The 10,420-nt window shown below is 36.7% G+C and overlaps 1 protein-coding gene across 1 annotated transcript; it reads left to right on the top strand.

Annotated features, from left to right (window-relative positions):
• Nucleotides 1-5,412: 5,412 nt before the first annotated feature.
• ube2d1b (ubiquitin-conjugating enzyme E2D 1b) lies at nucleotides 5,413-10,029 on the top strand. The gene is made up of 7 exons (XM_053340966.1): nucleotides 5,413-5,580; nucleotides 7,277-7,340; nucleotides 7,916-7,947; nucleotides 8,312-8,389; nucleotides 8,566-8,671; nucleotides 9,021-9,114; nucleotides 9,208-10,029. Exons 1-7 carry the CDS (start codon nucleotides 5,557-5,559, stop codon nucleotides 9,251-9,253), a joined length of 444 nt encoding a protein of 147 aa, XP_053196941.1. The 5' UTR covers nucleotides 5,413-5,556; the 3' UTR covers nucleotides 9,254-10,029.
• Nucleotides 10,030-10,420: the final 391 nt, after the last annotated feature.

Raw genomic sequence — 10,420 nt, 5'->3', positions numbered from 1 at the left:
ACATATCTGAAGAAACTCCCAGAAAACTCTCACTTCTTTTAAACACTGCTGAACACTGCTCTGTTCACTGCTGCCTTTTTGATTGATATCTCACACTGCACTGTAATTATATTCTCCTGTTTTATCTCTTATTCTATTTTATCTTATTTTTCTTTCCAGTTTAATACTTTTTAAGATGTATCTCAGCAGGCAATGGGACCAATATGAGAAGTAAGTGCAGGAAGCTTGTTGGTTGGTGGAAGTAGTAGCAGTTGACTGAGCAGTGTGGCTCTAGAAGTCACCGGATCATCTATGGGATATTGGGCCTCAAATGGCAGTGGAATCCCAAAAGGGATTTTGGGCCGGGATCCTAATGAACAATGGGTCCCCTGAAAAGATAGTGCTGATGCAGCGTTTTTGTTTTCATCCACACTGAAATTTGACAACTTTGTTCCCCACACAGAAGGCCCTTTATGTCTATAGAATAGTGCCTTTGTATATAAACTGATACTGTATACTCACTTCCCAATCTATAATATTGGCTTAAAGACAACTGTTTCTAGTTTCACATCAGCACCATGCTGGCCAAGTTCAATGGAAAAAGAAAAGAAAATATTGAACCTCAACACAGAACTTTACCTGTCAAAGTTCATTTTAGCAGTGAGATACATGCGCCTTCATGCAAGTTAATATTTACCTTCATCCGCTGAGGAGGAAAATATCTCCTGAGCATTAGTTCACCTTTGTATTTCTGGCCCTGTGTTATCTTTATCTCTACAGCAACTTATAACAACTCTGAGTCTACTGGAATATACTTAACAGTGAGCTTAGTATACAGTATTTAGATTCTACATGTATTTCCTAACATATTAGAATATTATTATATATACTTGTCTTATTTTTAATTCATGATACAGTAATTTTATATGTGTGACCTTTTCACATGATGGGCAAAGTGTAGGTGAAATACAATATAATAACACACCCATGGCCAGATCTACCAAACAGGGCCCTTGAGCAGAAAGGGCCCCTAATGATGGGAAAAAAATGTGTGCACTTTAAAAACTTTTTTTTTTACCTTGGCCCATTGTCTTGATGTTAAAAATGATGGTCACTGTCTGAAACTAAATATATGAGTTTAATGAGAGTTCAAATATGGAGTTACAAGAGTTCCACTTGACAGCAGCGTTGCCAATCAGAATAAATAAAAGTTGTTTGGGGTATATGAGTTTCAGTGTGTGTCAATGCAAAAGGGAAAACACACCACGCTGTATTTGGTTTATAATGAAATTGGATACCAAGATTTTCTATTGTAACCACCAACAATCTGTCAAAGTTTCTTAAATAAGTCTTATGTGTCACTCTCCTTTCTATATTGGAATTAAATTTTGTGAGGGAAAAATCTGTAGGTTACAGGGCTTATATATACTGTGATGCATGATGCTATAATTATAAATCACTAGAAACAACAACCTCCTCTTACATTACAATCATCAGTGATATAATAATTAATAGTAGGATTTTGGAGTTTTGATAACATTACTACCAGTAACAAACTCAGCCAACCAGTTGAATGCATGTGAAACATATTTGATGATCCTGAAAAATCTTTCATCCTGAGATATACAACCTCCTTTTCCTTATTTCCCACAATTCCCTAATTGAACTGACAATTACACTTATCTGTTGGAAAGTTCGTGCTATCACTCTAATTGGGCCAAAGTTCCATAAACACAGATACTGGGATCAGTAAACAGACTGATTCCAGTGACATGAAGTTCTGATTTGTTCATAACAACATGATGAATGTTTATTCTGTAGGCCTTACATAATGTAGAAATGACAGTGTTGCTGTTCTAACTTTTCACATTATTTCTGTCTCTATTATAAAAGTCAGAGCTGGAGGTCTAGACTTTAAAATGATATATTCATATTTTTATTATCAATATAGGTTCATTTCACTTGCTATGATGTTTTCATAGTCTGTCAAACATTCTCAAGATGGATATTCCATGTGTGAGACAATAGCAGAGACTAAGAACAAGGAACAGAGTGCAGTCATAAAAATGAACAACCAATGATTCATTGTTCACTGATTGGCAATGAAAATGTTTGAAGAAGCAGACAACATATCTTCACACACAAAACAACTGTTATACTGTATGAAGAAACTCAATAGGAATATAGTAAAATATTAAAATGTAAGTAGCAAGTCAAGTATGTAAGTGTAAGAGGAGCTGAGATCTCATATGTCATTAGAATTACATAAAATACATTTTTAAATCCAGGTTAAAAACACTTCTCTTCTCCTGTGCTTACGATTGAGCTTTTTTTTAAAAAAGCACTTAATTCTTTATTTGCACTCTATGCCCTTTTAATGATTGTAAAGCAAATCATTATTTTATGCTATAACCTTATATTTAATGCTCTATTCTTCCTATTTTTCTGCACTTTGTTTTTATATATTTTTTAAAATATGTTTACTACTATTAGTGGGGTGGGGGGGGGGGGGGGGGGTTTAATTGTATGTTTTAATATTTGGGATCTCTTTTTATTTCTCAAATTGCATATTTTGATGTTTTTTGTTTCAATTCTTACTATTAAATGTTTGTTTTATGTAAAGCACATTGAGTTGCCATTGTGTAAGAAATGTGCTATATAAATAAAGCTGCCTTGCCTTGCCTAGAAGTCACTGATGAACTAAGTTTATAGTCCATCAAACACTTCATTTCACTACTGTGTTGTAGCATTATGTTAACTTTGTACAGGGTTAAAGCATCATTCTACTAATTTTACATGTAAGTAGTCCTCATCCAGCTTGTGAAACAGTAGTAGTGCACACAGTATTATGTCCTTTGGATGACTTTCATCAAATCAGGTATACAGTCCTGATAATGTCCTCTCAGTTTAGACTAACAAAGAACCTGCTTTACAAACCAGTGCAGAGGGTGTTCTGTTCACCTGGCAGGAAGAGACTAACAAAAGATGCTTTGGTTTTACATCGTGTTCAGAACAACATTAAGCACAGCTTTTTTAAAAACCCTGTTGTTATTTGTTTCAGAGAAATCATAGTATCCACACAGTGTGGGTGCCAACTGGCAGAGAAGCTGCATCAAACACACTGTCTACAGACCACAAAAGTGAACCTGGCTCAACTTTCTCTCCACCAAGGTGTCACATTGACTAATCAGATGCAAATGCTCATTCTGGGAAATTATTCTGTAACGTTTTACCTTGTGCCAAGAAGGAGGAAGAAATGTAGCTCTGGTAACTTTGCAGAGGTTTAAAAGTTTGTCTGGTAGTTAAACAAACCACTGTGCAGTGTTTTGGTGTCTGATATGGATGCATAACTCAAACTGGCCCTCCTGGATATTCAATAATAATATTACCGGGTTCGATTCCAGGCTCCTCCAGTTCACATGTGTTTTTGGGCAAGATACTTAACCCCAAATTTCTCCCGATGGCTGCACCACCTGTGTATGAATGTGCATGAACATGTGAATGTGACATGTAGTGTAAAAGCACTTTGAGTGGTCAAAAGACTAGAAAAGTTCAATATAAGTACAGTCCATTTACCATTTAATTTGTGCTACATTTTTCATTCATAGTGAAACTCAAAGTGCGACAGTATTAATAACATAGACCTAACCTAACCCTAACCCATAACCTACTCAACCCCATGGTGTATGTTTGTTATGTGAGTAGCAGAACTTTTTAAACAATCCTGAAAGTGACAGGAGTAGTGCAATGAAAACAGAGTTGGTGTTATATGTTTGTGTTTGCACTCTCATCAGGATCCTGACAGCGTTGTTCTCAATGTGATGGAGCTTCTGGATGCAGCTTCCAGGAATCCCTGTAGTCCAGTCCTGAAGCGATAAAGACATGGACACGTTTCTCTGCATTTGGCAATGTTAGGATCGTTATCATCAGGTTTTTTATGGAGCTTTCAAACATATCACACAATCTTTGCTAGCAGAAGGAGTTTGCTCAGTTGTCATACTCAGTAGAAAGTATGAACTTCAGTCATAGCCATGGTTGGATTAACCTGTTAGTGGGTCTTTGTCTTTGGATGTAGGCTAAGTGTTCTTCTTTAATTGACTCTTGGTTGATGACCTTTGAACTCTTCCCAGTCAACGCTGTTTCCTTGATGGTGAGATTCACTTGGAAGTTCTGGAAAAAGCTCTTAAACAGATCTTGAGTTAAGATAATATAATCAAACTACCAACATTCTCATTCAACTATTTTCTAGCATTACAAACACTCATGTAAAGTTTTAGCACTTCACTTTTGATACAGCATTAAAAAAAACCCAGCACACATTCTCAGCACAAAATACTGTATGTTATCTAATAATCATAACAGGATTACACAAGGCCTGCTCTCTGTATGTACATGTTCTCCCTCTGTCTGTGTGGGCTTCATCAGATCAAATGATGAGAACTGTGCAGGGAGGTTTCTACCTAGATGGCTGGATGTTTGTGTATTCTGATCTGATTCTGATTTATTTTTGTTTGTTTTTAGCGAGTATCACACATCTTTTTTGTCTGGAACACTTCTGGGTCCTAATGCTGATGAGTTCGTCAAATTCTCCCTTTTTTTTGGAAACAATTTTAATCTGTGTCAACAGCACCACCTGTTGGGAGACAGGCAACATTGCAGTAGTATAGACAGTCCCAGTGTTTGATATGTGTGAACATTGAGTTTGCCTCTTACGGTCAAAGTTGCATTCTCTTTGTAGAGCTAATCAGTGCAAATTTCATCTGAAATCAACCTGTGATTTGCAGCAGTGATACTGTAATGTCAAGAGTCACAGAATATCAACTATTGGATGCTTGGAAAATACCAACAATCAAAAACAAAGCATGTCATGTACAGTAGGCTGTATGTGGTAGGCTAGATGTAGTCATTTAATGCTGCATTCAAGTCATTTGGGAAAAACAGATTTCAGCTGGTGTATAATGTCTTCAACAACAAGTCTAATCTGTTAAATATTTTTTTATCTGTCTGTCTATCTGTATGTCTGTCTGTCTGTCTGTCTGTCTATCTATCTATCTATCTATCTATCTATCTATATATATATATATATATATATATTCACCAAAATTCACTTTCTTCCGAATTTTTCTGACACCAACAATAAAATAGGCATGTAACATAGCTAAGTTTTACTAAGACATGATAATATAGGCTATCATAACAAATCACTGTGGATAATTTCTCAATCTTTAAACCAATAGCTATAAGCTGACTTTTAAAAAAAATTGAAGTTGACACATCCCATATACCTAACCTGTATGTTAAATGTTTAAAAAAGGTGAGCATTTTGAAACCAGAATCAACAGAAACGTTCAAACGAATCACGAACAGAGCTATTGGAACTACATTTCCCATGATCCCTTTCGGAGTAGCGACCGTAAACAGAAGAAAGCGGAAACAAAAGAGGTTTTATAAAAACACAAACACTTCCCCGGCTGTCGAAGTACTCAGGGAATTAACTCCAGTCATTGACTTCTCCAGCAATAAGGTGAAATAAAGAGCGAGCTGACGTGAGCTGAGGAGCAAACAGCATCAGTCGACATGGCTTTGAAAAGAATACAGAAGGTAAGTTTGACTAGCTAGCGAGGGCTAACAGCTAATGGAAGCTAACTGGCCCAGCAGAGGCTAACGTTGGAGTTTATATCCACTAAAGATTTTTTAACAACGCTTTCAGTGCTATCCCAGCGTTAAAACAACTTCTGCCCAACTTTGTAACGTCTCTGGAAATAAATAGTTTGTTGACACTACCCAGAGCAGACACGACAGCCAGTGACAACTCCAAAGTTTGGTGTTAGCTCGCTGACACATAGCGCAGGTAGCTTAGTAACTACAGTGTGTCGCTTCTCTCTAACGTGTCAGATTAAACAATAACAGCCGTGTTCTACCTGTGCTTGTAGTATTACAGTAACCAAGGAAGTCACTTCACAACACACTGCTCAATGCTTGTGTATTGTTATTATAGCTCTGTCAGGGCTCTCACAGCTAATGGCCTTACTAGAATACATGATAAAAATCAAAGTGTGTACACATTATGAACGACCACAGCTCCTCATCATGTTCACACTTTGTATTAACAAGCAGGAAATAGAATATTATGATGTGATTTAGCTCATCTGTATGAACTCAATGACAGCCAGTGTTTGCTGTTTTAGATGGCTGGCTCTTCCTCTCTCTCCTGCCACTCCTTTCCATCCAGGAAACCTGCAGGAAGAGAGGGGAGGATCTGGGAAGTGGAGGCCTCTCGGGATTAGTGATTTGCTATTGAAGCATAAAAGATACATGGCAGCTAATGAGTGCAGTGGGAGGGTGAAAAGTGATGACACTTAACCAGGATATTGTATCCACCACACCCAAATCAATGTGCACTGAAGCTGTCAGTGTTTAACTGCTGACTTTATAAATGAACATGAACCATTAAGTTAATGATTATAGTTTACATTTATAACCTGACAATAACCTGCTTGTGTCTTCAATAATAATAATAACTTAATTCTATTACAGCACTGAGGTTGATCAAAGAAATAAAATATATTATAGAGATGGAACCAGGTGATAAAATCAAATAAAAACAAAGGAATAAATCCCAAGCAAAAACAAATAAACAGATAAAAACAAATGTGCACATATGAATACACATGTACATAGATAGTGTAGAAACACACATACACACTCCACATTGCACTACAAGTTAGAGGTGTGGTGTTTGGAAGGAGTCTGTGTTCACCAGGCAGGCAGAGTCTGAGCAACACAAGTTATTGCATCATAGGAAATGTAGGAGTCAGTGTTTTTGCTGCTTGACACACTAGAGATGAAAAGTCGGGATATCATCAGTTTTAAGGAGGTGGATTACTAACTAAATTAGTGGAATATTCCTTTAACATAAATACTGTGCAGGTACTTTAAATCTATACAGCACACCAAAAACAAAATGATGTTGTTATGGCAGCAGTAACATCAGTGAGAGGAAGAGAGAAGGTAGTGACCTAAAACATTTTTTAAAAGAGCTTAAAAACGAAACAAAAACAAATGATAACTCCATTCACTGAGGAAGACCATGAGATGCAGTTGAAAGCTACTTAGTGGAACTTTAGTTTTGGAGAAAACAGGAAATGACATTTTAACTTCATCAGTCAACATGAGAAAAACAAACGTCCATGTAGTGTATAAAGTTAGACTTAAATGATGTGAAATAAGAGTGTTATTGTTCATCAGCAGCTGTTGGTTCAATAAGTCATTTCTGTATCTGTGCTGTGTTGAGTAGGAGCTGCAAGACTTGCAGAGAGACCCTCCTGCTCAGTGTTCTGCTGGACCAGTGGGTGATGACTGTGAGTACACACACACACACACACACACACACACACACACACACACACACACACACACACACACACACACACACAGATAAAGTATATGCAAGACCCCAGTATAGGGTGTTACACATACAGTCCATATTGGAATATACTGTATACTTATATACTGTATACTTATATACTGTGTACTTATTGGAATAGTGTGCCAGTGAATCCAGCAGACTTCTACAGTAGAATAGTTACTTTCACTAGGACAGTGTGAAAACTATAGCTTTCTGACCATTTGTAGGTTTTCCTGTTAACTGTGTTCTCTCCATTTAGTGCTCATTATATTGTTAATACTGAGTGTCTCTGTCTGTGTGGAGTAGTGACTGAGTGAACAAGGGAGAAGTTTGAGGTTTGGGACACCAAACCCAAAAAGCGTGCTCAGCTAGGAGTTTAGTGGAGAGTCAATAATGAAACATTTGAAAGATGAAGTGTATCTTGACTAAGTTTCCCTCATGAAGTCAGAACATATAGAAAGCTGATCATCAGTGAGTGATTGATGAACATTATCTGTGACTGTCTTCTGTCTCTTCTTGTGTATCTAGTGTTTCACTGGCAGGCCACCATCATGGGTCCGGTGAGTATCATGTTATCCTCTCATTAGACAAACACTGCCAGCACCTATCAGGACTGTAATTGTTCACCAAACACTGGAGCTTTGGACTATTGAGATCTCAGTGACATCATCAGAAAACATCAGAAAAAATGAAACATTGTCCTATTTCTATGTGAAACCAGTGCTGGTTTTAATGTGGTTGTATTCAATTTACAAATACTTGAGTTTCTGCACCAAACACAGATTTTTCAGTACAGTACTTGGAGACTTTGAGAAAGAAGTTATTGAATGTTAAATGTTAGCTGTATAAGAACATAGCCTCAATTAAGTTTAAAATCATTTAGATTGAAATGAAATAAAAATGTCTCCCATGTGTTGATGTCAGGGTGACAGTCCTTATCAAGGTGGAGTCTTCTTTCTCACTATCCACTTCCCCACTGACTACCCCTTCAAGCCACCAAAGGTAAGAAAAGCTTTGTCCTGTCACACTGTGGAATGGACCCTGATGTTTAATCAACAGTATCTAAAATGACTGTGACTCTTTGTTGTGCTGTTGTTCTCTTTTACACATGTATTTAAAGTCAGATTGAATGCAGGATCACAGACCTGCATGAATAACATGTGTCATTGATTCTACAGGTAGCATTTACAACAAAGATTTATCACCCAAATATAAACAGCAACGGGAGTATCTGTTTGGATATTCTACGGTCACAGTGGTCTCCTGCACTAACAGTGTCTAAAGGTAACTGCATTCTGTTTGATATGTTCTATGTATTAAAATGCACCTGTTGTTCATTGACTGTCAAGTTTATATATAATACTGTCATTTAAAGGCTCATGTGAAACTCACACAAGAGAACATTTTATTCTGAAGATCTGAAATGTGACGCTGTAAATAGAAAACTGATCTGATTCATGTCTGTATATTTAAAAATCACTCTCTACATTGTCTTTTTTTTTCAATCCAAAATGATGTAATGTTCCTACAACACAAGTCATAATTCAGTGCTGCTGATTTAAAACATGAATGAACATTTCAAACAGTCTTTGTCTAGATGTAATCTAAAGTTTGATTTTCTCTTTATTTGCAGTTTTATTGTCCATATGTTCATTGCTCTGTGATCCAAACCCAGACGACCCCTTAGTTCCAGACATAGCACACATCTATAAGAACGACAAAGACAAGTGAGTACACACACACACACCCATACAGTCATGTTGATGGTGTGTTCTCAGTAAGGATGATTCATCTCTCTCTCTCTTCTTTCCTCTCTTCAGATACAACAAACTAGCAAAAGAATGGACCCAAAAGTACGCCATGTAAAGACAAAAAATATCAAAGAAAAAAATATGCTGAAAAATGTTCTTTCCTTCCTTTTTTAAAGTCACAACACACTGTAAATGATAGTATGGAATAATTAAGTACTCATAGATAACATCCATCAAACTGTACTGTCATTAACATGATTATTAATCATTACCAGAGCATCTTCATGACTTTTGTTTTTTTAAAGGGAGCAAAGGTTCTACTTTGAGCAGATGAGAGAGTCGACCTGTGCTCTGTTAAGGGACAGCTTGACATTTTAGTTTTGCATGTTGGTTTTTGTTTTTCTTTGTCAAGGAAATGTTATTTATGAAACCCAGATTTATTACAAACTGATCCGACACACACCAATCAGCAGCAAGCCTTTCTTTTTATAGAGGAGCTGATGACAAGCTGCTCCATAACTGGAAAATCCCAGATTCACTCCCTGCTGCATCCATCAGCTGCATCCATCAGCTGCATCCATCAGCTGCCAGCAATAAACACGCTATTTTGACACATGTCTGTACAACACAACAAAGAATACTGACATAATTCTATACTTTTAACATTAGAACTCATGTTTATGTTGTGGGTGATGGAGAGTTTTATTCTTTTGCATCTTGTAGCAGACAAAGTTGAATGAAACAATATACTGGTGCAGTTGCCCTGAAAATGGGAACAATTACAAATCAAGTCATGTATTACTGTGTTCTTCATCTCTTAAGGTTTATTATTATTATAATTATTATTATTATTATTATTATTGTATAGTATTAAAAATCTATGGAACTATATTATTGTTTTATTCTGTTTTATTTCCATTTGAATCCTCACCATGTAAATCTGCCATTAAAAACAATGTAGTCTTTTCCCTGAGAATAGCTGTAATGTTGCTTTTTTTGGTTGATTTACACAGGCACAAAGATTCAGTTTTTAATCCAGTCAAACCTGCATCCTCCTGTTTGACCTTTGACCTGAGTCTGTGTGTATGTCTGTGCTACAGAGAGGGTTCAAATCTCCACTTTCTGTTCCTGTGTAAACAGTCTCACTTGTGTCTTTGAAGCCTGTGTGGCTCCTTTTGTACTGAATTAAAAGAATGGTACGCTTTTTATCATGACTTCATGGTCTAGCTCAGTTTGTATCACAGTGATTAATGCTGACGTGTGGAAGATCTTTTTCTCTTTA

The sequence above is a fragment of the Scomber japonicus genome, chromosome 20 (genome assembly GCF_027409825.1).
Source record: "Scomber japonicus isolate fScoJap1 chromosome 20, fScoJap1.pri, whole genome shotgun sequence".
NCBI lineage: Eukaryota > Metazoa > Chordata > Actinopteri > Scombriformes > Scombridae > Scomber > Scomber japonicus.
Note: the sequence above shows the minus strand (reverse complement) of the source record. Positions and strands in the feature narration are given on the sequence as shown.